Below are 17,157 nucleotides of genomic sequence, written 5' to 3'. Positions count from 1 at the left end.
AATCAGAGCGGAACGGCGGCTCAAAGCGTTACTGAGCAGGCGCACATTCAAGTCTGGGGCGCGCTTATCTGCATACGGAGGCGGGGCTTGAGTGAAGGAGGTGGAGTGCTAGAAGTGACGCACACACCAGTCAGCACCGCCTAGTGCCGTAACCCCGCCCACTCGCCCAACCCACCGAGGAGACGGGGCCGTTGGGACTGGTGATTGGGTAGGAGGCAGCCCGTCGCTCTGTCAGGATTGGTCCAATGACTCTTTTCGAAGTTGGCAGCATCCAATCGAAAGGTGGGAGGCGGAGTTAAAGGTCTAACCGAAGGGTTACTCCGCGAGGCGCCCACAGAAAGGAGTTCCCGCGGTGACCAGTCGGGGCCTGGTCGGTCTGGATGAAGGGTCGCCCACCGCTAGCGGTGGCTTCTCTCCGAGCACAGGAAGCTACTCCTGTGGCTGAGACGGCGTGGGAGAGACCTTGGAGAGGTCGGGGGGCGTTCGGACACATGCCGGGGACGGCGGCGGAGGGATGCGTGAGGGAGACCAGCGGCCCTGGCGGGCGATTTGAACCGGGCGGTGGCCAGGGGGGGGTGTCTGTGCTCGACGGCTCGGTCTGCGCGCCGGGTGTCGGACGCCGGGACGCCCGGACGGGTTTGCGGAGAGCGGGCCCCCGTGGCCGGGTGGGCGGGCGGCAGGTGCTTTCTCGAGCGATCCCTTCCGGAACGAAGAGCCGGGGTCCGGGAGGCACGACCACCGCGACCCTCGTGTGCTGGGGCTTTGCCGGTCGGCCCGGGCTCTTGGAGCTCACCGAGGCTGCGGGCGGGAGAGGAGGCGGGAGTCCTTTTCAGTCTGAGCTCCAGGAGGACCCTCCTGATAATGCATTTTCATGCCAATCTCGAATGAGATTCTTGATAGAATCGCATTCCTTTTGCTGGAAGGGTAATTTTTTTGTTTTTCTTTTTTCTCTCTCAGTGTTTTAGATGGATACCACCTCAAAAGACAAGGCGCCCCCTGAAACCACGGTTATCAGTAATGCCGGTATGGGGTGATTTGTTGCCTGCTTGTGAAATTTAAGGTTTAGGTGTTTGACTTGATGTTGATGTTTCAGCCCCTGTAACATGTTGTCTGTTTCAGAAAATGCCTCCTTCATTTTGGGAACTGGAAATCTTGTGACTCCACAGAAGCACGCAGCAGAAACGACTTCTAATCTTTGCATACCAGGTGCTTTTAAATCACCTTTGAACTTTTCCACAGTAACCGTAGAGCAATTGGGAATTACACCTGAAAGCTTTGTTACGATCTCTTCAGGTAAGACAAGTTGTCATTCTAATATTGTGATTTTCAAGTTTATAAATAACTTTAATATAACTCAGTTTTGTTCGTCTGTATTGTTATCTTATTACTTTATGTATGTAAGTTGATTGGCTCTGCAAACTTGCTTGTTCAGGGAGACTTCTGTGCACATGCACAGCTCATCTGGCACAGCAGGGATAATAGGGTCCCAGGGCATCCAGCGTGATAATGTTCCTAAGTCAGAGTTGTACTCCTTTCTCATATTGGAAAAGAATGTGTGTGAATCACTTTTTGATCTAACACATGAGATAGAAGGGGGTGTATAATATGAATAGTAATAAATTTTATGTTTATATGTGGCAAAATAAGCAAGGGTCAAAGAACAATTAAGGAAATGTACCATTGAAAGATTGAGCTATGCATCCTTCAAAAATCAAAACAGAAAATTGACTTAGGGGCTGATCTTTAAGCAGAGAAAATAAAATTCACCTGTGAAGTCTGACTTAGGTGGAGAAGAAATATGGGAATGGAACTGGATTAGAAAACATCATTTAGAAATGGAGGAAAATGGGGGACTTGAGAGACCAAGGGCCCTAGACTAGGTAATACATGAATAAGACAAGGTCAGAGTGGCATACCATTTTGTGTTCCTTCTCAAGATCATCACTCTTAGACCTTTAAAAACCTGGAATCATTTTGTGTGCTTAGGCATATGGCCGAAATTCAGGGTAGTGCGCTGAAGGTAGGTAGGTATCTAAGAGAAAATTATCTTGAAGAATTAAGAACATGAGAGCTCACATGCCTTCCTTTCAGTCTTGTGGGATAAGACTGACTCAGAAAAAGAAAAATTCTTAATCAAAAGCAAGCCATCACCCAGTTCTGTGTGCAGGAAATGTGGAACAAAACTGAAAACCATTAATTACAATGTGTTCATGTATTCATTCAACAATTATTTAATAAATGACTTCTATGTGCTAGGCACCGTTGTAGGAGTGTGGACTAAATCAATCAGTGGACAGAACAAAGGCCTATCCAACTGATCATGTATGAACAACTTTGCCAGTAATTCTTTACTTAGATTTCTGTAGCATGTGTGTATCGTGTTTTCTCAGGCTGGTGCATCATGGGTATTGCACGTGATTAGTGATGACTGCCTTCTTTCCCAATTTATAAGAGCATTTCTTTACTACAGGAAAGTCAGCATCCTACCTTAAAAAATCCAGACGGCGTTCTACAGTTGGTGTTCGGGGCTCTCCTGAAACGAACCATCTGATTCGTTTCATTGCCAAGCAGCGGAATTTAAAGAATGCTGCAAGATCTCCTTTGGCACACGGTTCTCCTTTTCAGGTATGATTTTCTTCTAAGTCCTGTTGTGTATTCTAGGGAAATGTTTTTCTGTGTTTTGAAGTTTTTGTGCAGTATTTCTGCCTAGTGCTTGTTATCTATTTTGGATCTGGAGAGAGACTATTTTCTCTGTGTCTTATAGAGAATATGCAGTTAGCATAAATGATGATGTTGAGCATGGATATATAAGAATTTTATGAGACCCTGGGTAGAAATAGCTTTCCAGAAGAGCTTTCTATCTTATTTTGCAAGTACTTTTCTAGTTAATGTCTTCTTCAATGAGGAGAGACACCATTTTCCAACCTTTTTCTTTTAATAGCTTGTTCTCTAAGTTTCTAATTTTTTCATGACTTCTGTGTATTGATGTGTATGGGCAAGGGTTTCTCAGGGCAAAATGTATTTGCAACAACCTTGTGGAAAGGGGCCAATTATTTGTCTGCTTAGGGGGATATATTTAGCTATTTTTTTCAAATTTTTATCAAAATGATACATGCCCCCAAAAAGTGAAATAATAGTACAAGGCTTGTGATGAAAGACACAAGCCTCCAGCTTACCTTTCTTGAAGGGAAGCTAATTTTAACTCCTTTTCTATTTGGCTGATCAGTTTTCCCTAAGAGTAATTCCTGGCAGCACAGACCTGAGTCCTGGAACTCTGAAGTTAAATGTGGACATATGGCTGGAAGTGTCACTGTTCATTGAGAAGACTTGGACAGCCTTGTTTTCAGTACACGGCCTCGGCCTTGTACTCAGTTCTCCTGGAGTCCTAGAGTTCTGAATCTCTGCTCCTTCCAAAACACAAAGGCCCTTTCTTATTTGTGGAGAATTCTGGGGGTTCATGCTCTGCTGATAGTTTCAACATTCCTCCTGTTTTCTGTCCTAACCTTGACCCTTGTTTCAGAAGTACCTGATGCTCTAGGAGTCTGCAGCCGTTTGCTTGTTTCCTGTTAGTTTCACCTTTCTCTAGTCTGTAAGTTTGTTTGTTGACATTGTATCTTGGTTTTGCTTTTTCTCTCATTTTATTCTTAGGGATATGTATATACATATGTTTACACATGCAGTCATGACCCCCCCATACACACACATATCATATAACTGTATTCATTAAAAGAATTACTTGAATGTGTAGTTCTAGTATATGGCATTGTTAAAAAAACACAGGCTTTTTTTGATCAATGAATTTTCTAGATAAATAAACCATTCTCTAAGAGCTGTAGTTTTAAAAATTTTAATAATTCTTATGATAATTTTCTAAATTATCCTTTATATTTCCTAGATTTGGAGTGAGAACTGTTTTAGTATGAAAAAGGATAATTTTTCTTTAACTTGAGCAGTTCTAATGAAGACATCAGTGAAGTCCTTTGACTCTGAGATAAGCCCATTGTAAAAATACCCTTGGTCACTCTACTCTCTTAGTTCCTCTCATCCTCTTGCTCCTTCCCTGCTCAACAAATTTGTTGAATGCACGAATAAAGTAATTTTAAATAGTTACTTGTTCTAATTTACTGAAATGTTCTGCAGATACACTAGTAGAACATTTTGGTTTTTTTTATAAAGCCTAGGGACTATGTGCTTAAAATCCTGTCATATTTATTTCCCTGTCTTCCCTCCACTACTCTTGTTTTCATTCTCGAATGTTTCAACAGCCCCATGGATGATCCATCCCACATCCCGGCTGTCTCAGTTCACTGACTTCCATAGCTCCAGTGATTTCTTTCTTTTCCTCAGCTATCTGTATATGCTAGTACATGCTAAGTATCCCTTATCCAAAATGCTTGGGACCAGAAGTGTTTTGGATTTCAGATTTTTTCAGATTTTGAAATATTTGCATATATATAATGAGATATTTTGGGGATGGAACCCAAGTCTAAACACAAAATGCATTTGTTTCAATTATGCCATATATGCATAGCCTGAAGATTTTTTTTTTAAACACCCTTCTTTCTGCACACTGAGCCTGAAGGTAATTTTATGCGATACTTTTAATAATTTTGTGCACGCATCACATGAAGTCAGGTGTGGAATGTTCTGCTTGTGGCATCACGTTAGCGCTCAGAGACTTCTGGATGTTGGAGCGTTTCTCATTTCAGATTCTTTGAATCCTTGCTTCAGCCATCGCACTCTCTCACCTGCATTTCATCTCTCAATTCACTGTAGTAATTTTTTCATCACTGAAACCTCCAACCATTGATTTTACCACATGTTCATCTATGTCCTTGTCACTTGCCCAATCTGGACTCCGTAGTCCAACAGTATAAAATTTTCTTACAAATATCTTTTAAAAAGTTTTTTAAAATCTATATAAATAAAAATATTACACATGCATGTAGTTTAAAGAATCAATTAGTACTGTAGGTTTATTTATTTATTTTTTTAAAAAGCACTTTGCAGCTGATTTCTCCAATCCTATTTCTCCTTTCCCAAGGTTTTCTTTTCAACCATTGTAGCTGATCTTGGCATTTGCTTCCGTATCTCTTAAAACATGCTTATTCTGCTACTTCTTACTCTTTCAGTCAGGCATTAGCCACTGACTTCCCTCTGTGGATGATGAAGCATTAGTTCTGTCTTTCCTGTGCCTTTTATTGTGCACTTCAGCCTCTCCAGCTCCCCAGTGGACTGATTATGTCATTATTCAAGTGTTAAGGTTATTTTGACCACGAATGTTATTCTGAGCTGATTTTTATTCTGCAATTGTCATATCCTCCTTTCCTTTTGGGTCACTTTCCATAGGAACAAACAAATCCTTTTTTTTTTCTTTGGCAGCTGGCCCATATGAGGATCTGAACCCTTGACCTTGGTGTTATAACACTGCACTGTAACCAACTGAGCTAACCAGCCAGCCCAGCACAAACAAATCTTAATAGCTCTCTTTACAGAAAAACTCTTCTGAGACCCTCACGGCACCCTTCCCATCTCTGGGCCTCCCCATGACAGCAAAATTCCTTGAACAACTTGTCTGTCCTGGCTCTTTCCACTGCCCTCCCATCCTCTTCTGTACGGCCAACCACTGCAATTGGACTTTTGCTTCTACCTGTTGAGAAGAAAGAGCATTGTCACCATTGATCACAAATGGGCTACACCTTGCCAAATCCAAAGATTAAATCTAAGTTTCAGTCTTACTCAGCATTCCAGCAGCTTTTGATATGTTTGACCTCCCTGAAACACTTGGTTTATGGGATTCCACACTGACCTGATTCTCCTTCTGTGTCACTGGTCATTCCTTCTGTGTTTCATTTGCTAATTCCTCCCCTTCCTCCAGTTTTCCACTCAGAAAATGCTGGAGTGCCTAGGGCTTTCCTCTGCTCCCTTCTCTTTGCTTTGAATGTCATCTGTAGTCTGATGACTCTGAAATGTTTGTCTCCAGCCCAAAGCTCCTTAGAACTCCAAACCTAGAAACCAGCTTCACTTGGGTGTTTGAATAAGCCTTTCAAGCATAATGTGGCCAATCCATAGATTTTCCCACTGGATCCTTCAGTCCACTACGCGTCATAGTGAAGGCCTTCATCAGCCAATTGTTCAGGCCAAATACCTATCAGTCTCTCTTGGTTCCATTCTTATGTCCCACATTCAACCTGTCTCTACCTTTCAGCTGCAGTTAAAAATTTTTTCTGTAATTCCTCATGTCCCCACAGCTCCACTGCTATAACCCTAAGGTGATTCTTGCTGGGATCACCAACTACTTCTACCTAACTGGTCTCCTTACTTCCCTCTTTTCCTAATCCATCACCATTCCACAGAGCAGTCACATGTAGTGAGAGCATAAGTCAGATCATTCACTCTGCTGCTTAAAACCTTCCTGTGGCTTCCTGTTATGCCTTGAATCAGACACAGACCTCTTCCTGAAGCTTTTGTATCCACGTCCCTGACTTGAGCCCCACCTGCTTCCACACGGGGTCTCTGCTCTTGTTCTCCTTATTCCTGCAGAATGCCTTTCTCCTGTAATATCTTTTCCGTTATTTTGGTTTCAACTCACGTTACTTCAGATGGAATTCTGTCCTGATTCTAGCTGAAGCTGTACTTTTATCGACTCTACCACATTACTCTTTTATCTTCTTAAAATAGCACCTCTTGCACCTAAAACTACATTAATATGTTTTCAGAATTTTACTCTAGAATGTAATTTCTTCCTGGATCCTGAGCCTCTGGAACAGTTTCTCATACATGAAAGGGATTTTGTTGACTGATTCATAGAATTCATAAGACAAAAGCGTCAAAGAAGCAGTGTATTATGAATGTTTCATTTACTTTATATATGAACGTTGTTTGCTTTCTCCAGCAGGAAATAGAAAAAAAACAATTCTGATGAGGGAAACTTACATTTTATTTCAAGCAGCATTTCAAACGCTCCAAGTTACTGAGATATTAAACCTACCCTGACCGTGTTCAAATGTGACTGCGTTCAAATGTGACCGCAAAAAAACGCAAGTTCAAGTTAAATTGTATGACTTTGAGATAATGTTTTCTCTATGGCTCATACAGAAGAGTTGACCACAAGCTTTTTAGGAATATTATGTGCTATTTATATCATAAAGGCTTACATCATCAAGCATATTTGCCCTTGAAATGTTCTGCTGTTATGCAATAGTTTGCTTTATGAGTGTATTTAACTGGGAGTAGAATCTAATGTGTGCACAGATCACCATCAGACATGGCTTCAGGATTTTAACTGCTTTTTCTCTGTATGGCATTTTAAAGGGAGCTAATTTTTTTTTTTTTTTTTTTTTTTAAAAGATGACCGGTAAGGGGATCTTAACCCTTGACTTGGTGTGGTCAGCACCACGCTCACCCAGTGAGCGAACCGGCCATCCGTATATGGGATCCGAACCCGGGGCCTTGGTGTTATTAGCACCGCACTCTCCCGAGTGAGCCACGGGCCGGCCCCAAAGGGAGGTAATTTTTTACTTTTCACCTATTGGTATAATTTTTTAAATTGCCACAAGCCCACTATCAGTGGAAATATGTTAGTAGTCCAAGTAATAAAGAAAAAATAAACCTATATAGAGAACTTAATCAGTAATTTATGTATAAACAGAACTCTCAGATTTCATATTACTTGCCTTTATCTAGCACTTCTGTTTATGCTGGTATAAATTTATGTTGTCAGTCTTTGGCTGGAATCCTGTTAGCAGAGTTTCCAGAGAGTTTCGGTGCTTGTACCATCTGACTTTGTATTTAAGTGAATGGCTGGTTTTCAGCATCCTCAGGGTTTCATAAAACCAGGAAAATCTAGCTGGAGAGAGTCAAAGGAGAGAAAGGAATGTGAGAGTGGGTATCTGGGGTAGTATGGAGCTTCCATGTCTTGCTCTGGCCTGGGACGGAGGTCACATGTGGACTGGAGGTGAGTAGAGAGACCAGCTTGCAGGAGATGCGCTGAGACCTATGGGTGACAAGGGCATCATGCAGGTGACTTCTGATGGATACTTTCAGCACTGCCTTTGGTAAAGTTTCTTACAGGCAGGTTCCTCCTGTCCCTTCTTCCTGGCCCCATCTCCAGGATTTGATGCTTTCTTTGCGCCCTCCATGTACTCGCTTAGGTTGGCCTCTGAAACGTTTTTGTGCTAAACTTTCCCTTTCTCTTTCATATTTGATTTGCTTAGGCTGTCTGAGGTGGTGGATGCTAAGGGATGAAAAAAAGCCTTTAAGCCCCTCAGAATCCTTTTAAAAGTTGTTTACACCCCAAATAATTGGGGATGCATTTTGTCTAGGTGCCTTTTTAAAGCATTTTCTGCCTACTTCAGACTTCTCTTAACAGGATCCATGGACTCATTAGTATCAGTATTAATAACCAGCAAGTAGCCACACACCTATCTCTACCACTCAGCTGTTCGTCTTCACTCAGGTCTTGCTAAAAACTGGGGGAGGAGCAGAAGGAAGACTAAGATGATTACAGGGAGAAGAGGCTCTGGTACACCAATTGATTACCTCTGAACTTCAAAAAGCTTTTGTGTATTTAGTTTTGAATTCAATGGTTTATAGACTTGGCCTATAGAAACTATGTTTGAGTTGATTGATAATACCTCTGTGTTTTTGTACTTTAACAGGGCAGTCCTGTACTGTATCACAATGTTAATTCATTAAAAGAGCGAATATCTGCCTTCCAGTCGGCTTTTTGCTCTATAAAGGAAAACAGGAAAATGGCTGACTGTCCGGAATTTCCAGAGGCAGAAACAGAGTTCACGACAACAGGCTTGAGTGAGTAGAAAGAATTCAATCAATTTTGACTTCTGTTTTTATAAAGGCAAGCTTCTAAGATATAAAAAAGATTTAGTTCCACAGTGTGAAGCAATCTCTTCAGAGCACAGTTGTATTTTTAAATGGAGATTAACATTGAAAGTTTGGGACATTTCATACAAAAACCTGGCTTTCTGGTGTCTCTTGAAAAAAACCTGTTATTAGGCATTCCTGAACCTGCATTTCTACATGGTTACAATTAAGTTTCAGAATGTCAGAGCTAATTAGCTCATTTCAGCTTTTGCATAGGTCATGTGGCAAATTTGAGTTTACAAACCTTGATTTTTACAGAATTATTATAGTTTGGCAAGCATTTATATGAATACTAACCACCCAACCCTGATGTTAAAAGCAGATATCTAATCTGATATTTTAGTAGTCTGCCATATTCCTTACTGTAACACTTAGATAGTAATTCATTTGGTTATTTTCAGTTGCTTCTGATTTTTTCAATCGCAAAGCATTTCAAACACCAGAATTCAACAAAATCTTGGCTTTACCATAATCATTATAACCATTCCTCTGGTGCTCTACACTCTAAGGTCCCAAGTTATTTTGTTTTGACTTCTTGAACCTTCTTCTAAGTGCATTTCAACCCCTCCTTGTGTGCAGTGCACTACTGACCCAAGACCAGTCGATTCATCTACCTCGGCAGTACATGACCCATTCAGATGTACTCATTTGTAGTTTGTAACTTACCTGTTGTTTTGGTTTTTACCTGGGTATTTTAATTTATTTTATTTACACCATTATTATAATTCAGCAGACAATTAAATTCTTTTTTTGTTGCTAGAAAGAACTGAGGCACATCATGGTTATATTTTTCACAAAATCATACAGAATCAAAACAGAACAGTATTAGAACATAACCACATCCTTTAAAATGTTCAAAATAAAAGGTTTTCATTGTAAATTTTAAAAGAGTGAGCCAGGTGGAAGTCATGGGGAAGGATTACGATTTGTAATTATGAATATGCTAATAATGGAAAAAATAGAAAAAAAAGAAGTGTGAGACACCAAATCAGAAATGTGAATGTATTTATTATATCTTTGTACAGTTTAAAGTCTGCAAAAATTTAATTCTAATAATTAAATTTATTATTATCTTTATTAGTCATGTGCTCTTTTCAGGTAGATTTTCTTTTATGAATAAAAAAGTGTACTAGATTTTTCTTTCATTGATATGTTAGACTCAAGCACTAAATTTTAATAAAGTTATTATGTACAAAATTTTAAAATAATATTTAAAAAATATTTTTTTTTCATGTGCCATTTTGTTTTTATGTTGTTTTGTGTATCCAGCTAAAAAGGAAGGTCATGGTGAATGTCAGCAGTCCAGATTCCCCACAAACTTATCATCCAAACGTAGGAAAATATCCTCTCAGAGCAACTCTGATGAAAATCTAATTGATGCCAAAGGAAAAGTAATTGATCTCCAGCTATTCAGTATTGATACCGACAGAACACATGCTGTTGAAACTTGTGCAGATCTTTCTGAGGTAATTCATTTAGTTTATACATAGGAAAATGAAGCTTTGGTTTTCTGCATAGTCAGTTTTAAGTCGAGATTTTTCTTCTTCTTCTGCCATATTGTAGTTGGGGTTTTAAAATGTGTGTGTGTGTGTGTGTGTGTGTGTGTGTGTGTGTGTGTGTGTGTGTGTGTGTGTGTACGTGTTTCCTACGTTAATTTTGTTGTTGTAGATCGATTTGTTGCATATTAGAAAAAGCTTTGATAGATATGTGTTGCTTTTGACTATTAACCTTACCAGAAGGATTTGTGAAAAGATCTCTGTGGTCCTCTGCCTCTGAAGGTTTGTTCTAGATGGTGATGGTTCCATAGTGAGCCAGTCACAATAAACAAAAAATAAGGTGAAGCTTATTCATGGGGTGGACTCGTCAGGACTGGGGTCCTGCACATCTGCTCGCTGAGTGCCGGCCAGGAAGCACAGTGCTTTTTAGCCATCCCTCCTCTGCTTTGCTCACTTCTTTGAAGTAGCTTTAGGGATTTTTGTGGCATATAACTACGTAAAACCTGTCAAGATTATCAAACAATAACCAACATGTGTTTTACTAAGTTAGGAGAAAAATCATGCTGTTGAAGGTCTGATGACCTTCACACATGTAATTGAGGGGAGCAAGTCTCTCATGACTGGCTTTCCTCGCTTCACTCGTGGTTCAGGTTTGACACAGTAAGTAGGTTCTTGTCTCCTTCGTGAGAGGCATGAAACACCATCACAGTGGGAACTTTTTTCTTTATTTTCTCTATGCATCTTATTTGGACTGGCGTGATCAGTGTTTGATAGTCATTAGGAATTCTGCAGGGTCCCCTCCATTTCATTTGTATCCCAGAGCCGCCTAATCTCTGTTCCCTCTGCTTTATTCAGGTTAATATGCAATCTAACAGAAGTGATAGCAATTGTTTCTTATGAGAATTTTGATTGGATATGCACCATGATTTAGAAATTTTTTCTGAATATGAGTGTGTTCTCTGTCTTAGCTATTGGTATTTTGTGGTTTTGGTTAATAATTAGATAATAATTTTCTTTATTTTGAGAATTTCCTCTTCGAAGTATAGCAGATGACACAGCTTTCTAGGCTTTAATAATGCGACAAAAATGTGTTCTTTAAACTTTCCCAGAAGATTGAAGTTGTTTTCTGGGATGTTTAGGATGCAATTAGGATGAATATTCCATTGTTAGATTCCTGTCTACTTTGAGTTTACTAGATAATGAAGGCGACTGGACACCAGATTTCCAGGTAATCCACAGCGCTTACTCAGATCTTCATAAAGCTGTCAGTAATACTGTAAGTAATAAATTACTTCCTTACTCTTTAAATGTCTTCCCCAAGAAATCATCTCAGCTTGGCTTAACACAGTATGGATGTTCAGTTGAAGAGTCTATTCCCATTTCAGAGCTCACAGAGGCTTCAAATGGTAAGTGTTTAATGTTTTCTTAGTATATGTGCTGGTTGCCCCAGTCAGTAGACACTTATGATTAGTGTATCTAAATGCTAATATTTGGGGAAACTAAAGTGGTTTGCTACTTCTAGGAGTTCATGGTTTAGTAGAAGGATTTAAGAGTTCTTGTTATATGAGGGGTATTTTCTTTTTTGAACTGCTGTCAGTAAGAGTTAATGAAGTATATCCAAGATAGAACAGTATCTGTCATAAAGTGTACGACGTATAAATACATTAACAAGTATATGTTGTTAGAGAAACACTACGTGTTAATTTCTATTTTTAAGTGTGTCAAAAGAGTTTTACTAGGATGTAAAAATTATTCTTTCCCCAAATTAGTATGCTTGTATGGAGTGAAAGTTACTGGCAAGGTTTTAGGTTTACTTTTATCCTGCCTATGTCATTTTCTTTAAAGCTCTGTAGGCATGTAATTGGATATTGCTTATCTATTCTGATAATCTCTGCCTTTTAATGTGGAATAATTATTCGATTAATGTTTGAGTAATTATTGATATGGTTTGATTCACATCTACCATTTTATCATATGTTTTCTGTTCTTTCTGGTTTTTTTGTTCCTCCGTATCTATTTTTGCCATCTTTGGGTTTGTTTGAATATTTGTTTACAATTGCATCTGAGTTTATTACCTTTTAAATTATACTTTGTTGCATCTTTTTTGTTGTTGCTGTTGCTCTAGGGATTTACAACATACTTTTTTAACTTTTCACAGCCTGCTTAGAGTTGAACAACTTCACATAAGATGTACAGAAACTTTACGAACTGTAGAGCATAATTTCCTCCCTCCCCCTCCCAACCATGGCTTTTACAGTTCTTTATACTATAGATGTCACATAAATTACATTTAATTTATTGTAGACCTCACAAGATATTATCATTTTTGCTTTAAACAGTCATATGTGTATTTTAAATAAGTTCAGAGGAGAAAAATAATCTTTTATGTTTACCCAGATATATACCATTTCTGATATTTTTCATTTCTTCCTGAAGATCTAGTTTCCCTCTGGTATTTTCCTTCAGCTTGGAAAAGAACTTCTTTAGCATTTTTTGTGTGTGTGAGTATCTACTCTGACTTTTAATTTTGGTCATAAGATGGATGGATGGATGTCTGCCTGCTTGCATGCATAAGGCGCACAGAGGTAGGTTATGAGTTTGTTGCCACTGAAATAAGACGCTCTTGCTCAGCAGATTTATTACCAGTTCTCTTTGCTTTGCTCTCCTGGGACTTTTCTTAGGAGTGACATATTCTTGGATGATAATTACAGATTGTATGAAGTGTTGTTATTAAAAGTTGTCATCATAGCAAACACCTATAATCTATATGAAGTGATAGCATCACAAGGACCAAAATCCCATCTGAGTGCCCCCCTAAGCCTGACCCAGAAATATTGGGATAAGACAGGGAAGGACAGATCTACCATGGGTGTGGGGCCTTGATTAAAGAAATCTGCTGTTGATTCCTGTGTTTTAAACTGTTTGGTTATTTGGTGGCACTCCAGAGGTTGTTATATCTAAGACAGTGCACCTTCAAGAAGAGTAAAAAGATCTTGTGGAATGGTATAGAAAGTCCTTTGTTACGGGGAGCTTAGAAAAGGGGCCTGCATGATGCCTCCCATCTCTCCCTTGCCCTCTACTTTTTCAACATTTTACCCATCTAGCCAGAAATCCAATCCAGCAGATCTCTCTGCTGACTGCACCTGCCCAGAGCTGATATGTATTTGGCGTGTTGATGGCCTCACCACTTTATTTCAGCACCTGTGGGCTCTCAGCACTTCTTGGTGGTCCATGCTGTGCCTTAATTAGTTCACACTCTTTCACACCTTCTCTTTCCCATCAGGCTTCCAGCACACCTTCTCATTTCTTTTTTAAATGGAATTATTTATTTCTTATGAGCAATTTTTTAGTGGGACTGTGTCTCGTGCAATATTTCCTTTATATCAAAGCACATATGCATTTGTAATTAGATATAATGCACATTTTCCTGGGCCCCCTGCATCTTTATTTGCTGAATCTGGCCACCCTACTCATGGATGGTCAGAGATAAAGTGCCCTGGTGCCCTTTTGCAGTCCTTTGCTGCTTCTATCCCTGAGAAGGTGGAGGGTGTCAGAGCAGGTGTCTTGGTCCCCTCACCACCACACCCTGCTGCCCCCTGTACAAGTGTACCCACTCTTCCTCCTAGTACAGTAGAGTCTCAGCATCCTCATCTAAGGCACACCCCTTCATTAGGGGCTTGTTCCCTTTGCCCCTACCCTTTTCAATGACCTTGTGTCCTAGCTGTTCCCTCTCCTTTGAATCGTTAACTTTTTCCATTAAAATACTGTGTGCTGTAATATCTTAAGCTTCCCTTGACCCAGAATTCCCTTCCAGCCAGAACCCCATTTCTTTGCTCTCCTTTAGGCAAAACTCCTTTTTAAAAAAGGCTGTACTCTGTCTCTTTACCTTCTACCTTTTCCTGACTCAGCTCCCTCCACACAGGCCATGGTGACCAGCCACTGCCTCATTAACGTCCCAGTGGTGGTCAGTCTCGATACGTTCCTCTCCTTGACGTTGTAGCAGCATTAAAGACAGACACAGACGTACCATGCCCACCCAGAAGAAACATTATCTTCACTGGGCTTTGGGACATCACTTTCTTGTTTTCCCCAGTGTCACTGGCCATTCTTTCTTGTGTATTTTCTTTGTTTCTCCTCTTCCTTCCTGACCCTTAAATGTTTGTATGCCCCCAGGTTCAGTGCTTGGACCTTTTTCTTTCCATGTTCTTTCTAGGTGATTTCAGACATCTGTTGACTTCAGATTTAAACATCTGTCTGTGGCCTCTTCCCTGATCTTTAGAATCGAGTACCTAGTTGCTTTTCTTGATCTCCACTTGGTTGTCTGATGAACATCTCAAACTGAACACACTCAAACATGTCTTGGTTGAGACCAATCTGCTCACCTTTATTTTCTCCATCTCAGGAATTGACACTGTCATTCACCCAACTTCTTGTGCCAGAAACCTTGGCATTATCTTGACACCTCTCTTTTTCAAATTAAACTTCTAATTCCATTCACAATTGCTATTTGGTCTTCAAAATATATCTAATATATAACCCCTTCTCACCACTACACTGCTGTCAGTATGGTCCAGGCCCCCATCATCTCCTGCTTGGCCTGTTTCACTCATTTTCCTAAGTTATTTCCCTGCTTCTCCCACTGCACCACCCTTTTACGTTCTTCTTCACAGTAGCCAGAGTGCTGCTTTTATAATGTCATCATGCTAAGTCACTCCCCTTCTCAAAATCTTCCATTGGCTTCTCATCACACTTAGAATAGTGTCCAAAGTCCATTCCATTTCTACTGGACCTGACCTGGCCTGGTCCCTAACCATTGCTCTGAGCTTTTCTTAGCTCCCTTCTCCTTGCTCACTGCTCCAGCCACACCAGCCTTGCCACGCTGCTACTAGCCAGGTGTGTTCCTATTCAGGTCTTTGCACTTGGCTTTGTGCATGTAATAATGCTCTTCCCTTGGTCTGTGCATGGCTCACTTTTTCATTGTATTCGGATGTCTGCCCAGGAAGCTGCCTCTGACCTCCCCAAAACAGTAACACCTTCCCCACCCCATGTTATCCTAACCTATCCCCTTATCTATACATTATTTTCCTTAATAGCATGTATTACTACTTGTTATGTAGTATTTCATTAACTTTTTATTTTGAGATAACTATAGATTTACATGCAGTTGTAAGAAATAATATAAAGAAATCCAGCATACCCTTCACCCAATTTCCCCCAGTAATGACATCTTGCTTAACTACAATGTAATACTGCAACCAGGAAATTGACATTGGTACAACCCACTGATTTTTCAGATTTCTTCAGTTTTATATGCTCTCCTTTGTGTGTATATTTAGTTCCCTGCAATTTTTTTTTAAATTTTATTTTGTCGATATACATTGTAGCTGATTATTGCTCCCCATCACCAAAACCTCCCTCCCTTCTCCCTCCCCCCCTCCCCCCCAACAATGTCCTTTCTGTTTGCTTGTTGTATCAACTTCAAATAATTGTGGTTGTTATATCTTCTCCCCGCCCCCCGGTTTGTGTGTGTGTGTGTGTGTGAATTTATATATTAATTTTTAGCTCCCTCCAATAAGTGAGAACATGTAGTATTTCTCTTTCTGTGCCTGACTTGTTTCACTTAATATAATTCTCTCAAGGTCCATCCATGTTGTTGCAAATGGCAGTATTTCATTCGTTTTTATAGCTGAGTAGTATTCCATTGTGTAGATGTACCACATTTTCCGTATCCACTCATCTGATGATGGGCATTTGGGCTGCCGGCCATTCCTATACAGGATCCGAACCTGCGGCAGGAGCGCCGCTGCTTCCCAAGCACTGCACCCTCCCGAGTGCGCCACGGGGCCGGCAATTTTATCACCTGTAGACTCATGTGACCACGCTACTGTCGATATACAAAACAGTTCCATCCGGTCCGGCCCCGTGGCGCATTCGGGAGGGTGCAGTGCTTGGGAACGCAGCGGCGCTCCTGCCGCGGGTTCGGATCCTGTATAGGAATGGCCGGTGCGCTCACTGGCTGAGAGCGGTGCAGGCAAAACTATACCGAGGGTTGCGATCCCCTTACCGGTCACGAAAAGGCATAAAGAAAAAAAAAAAAACAAAAAACAGTTCCATCCCAATGATCCTCATGCTGCTCTTGATGGCCACAGCTATGTCCCTCCTTCCCCTCCTCTCTGTTGCTGGGTTTTATGTTTTCTGTCTGTTCCTGAAGGTTGGGGGGCTTTGTGTGTTTTGTTTGTCATCGTATCTCCAGCACCTACAAGAGTGTGCGTCACAACCTATATTTGTTAAATGAAATCACTCGTTCAAAAGGCAGTGCTCTCTTGCAAGGAAGAATTTGGGGAGGAAAGCCTTGCCTTGTTTGGGGCATGTACAGTATGTTAGCAGTTTGGTTTGATAATCTTTCTCCTCACTCTTCCGTCCTCTCATTCCTACTACCTTGTTTACTGAAATGCCTCTGACTCCAGCAGTAAAATCGCTCCTTATCCAGTGCTTGGCTCAGGTTAGTTGATGGCGCAAGTGATGGGGTCACAAGTAGAGGTAGACTGATGTTTTATAGGTGATTCATGATGCTTTCTTCTGACCTCTGACCCTGATTCCCATGGGAATCAAAACTCCTTACTTACCTTTGCACTTAGTAGTCAGATATGAATTAAAAACTGTGACTGATGCCACTTCTCTGTCTTCTTGTATATTTCCAAATGAAATCCCAGATGTTACTCCCTGAGAAGGATACATTAGGGTTGGATTTCTTAATAGCATGTTGTTTCACAAATAC

General features: G+C 40.5%; 1 protein-coding gene across 1 annotated transcript in view; it reads left to right on the top strand.

Moving 5' to 3' along the window:
- Positions 1 to 965: 965 nt before the first annotated feature.
- Positions 966 to 17,157, top strand: part of CDCA2 (cell division cycle associated 2) — a 44,895-nt gene continuing 28,703 nt past the window's right edge. The window contains exons 1-6 of the mRNA XM_063087895.1: positions 966 to 1,023; positions 1,120 to 1,293; positions 2,471 to 2,625; positions 8,661 to 8,811; positions 10,153 to 10,349; positions 11,701 to 11,785. Coding sequence (XP_062943965.1) covers positions 966 to 1,023; positions 1,120 to 1,293; positions 2,471 to 2,625; positions 8,661 to 8,811; positions 10,153 to 10,349; positions 11,701 to 11,785 — 820 coding nt within the window. The remainder of the gene's footprint in view (positions 1,024 to 1,119; positions 1,294 to 2,470; positions 2,626 to 8,660; positions 8,812 to 10,152; positions 10,350 to 11,700; positions 11,786 to 17,157) is intronic.

This window comes from Cynocephalus volans, chromosome 2 (assembly GCF_027409185.1).
Source record: "Cynocephalus volans isolate mCynVol1 chromosome 2, mCynVol1.pri, whole genome shotgun sequence".
In the NCBI taxonomy this organism is placed as follows: domain Eukaryota; kingdom Metazoa; phylum Chordata; class Mammalia; order Dermoptera; family Cynocephalidae; genus Cynocephalus; species Cynocephalus volans.
This window is presented reverse-complemented; position numbering and strand designations above follow the sequence as displayed.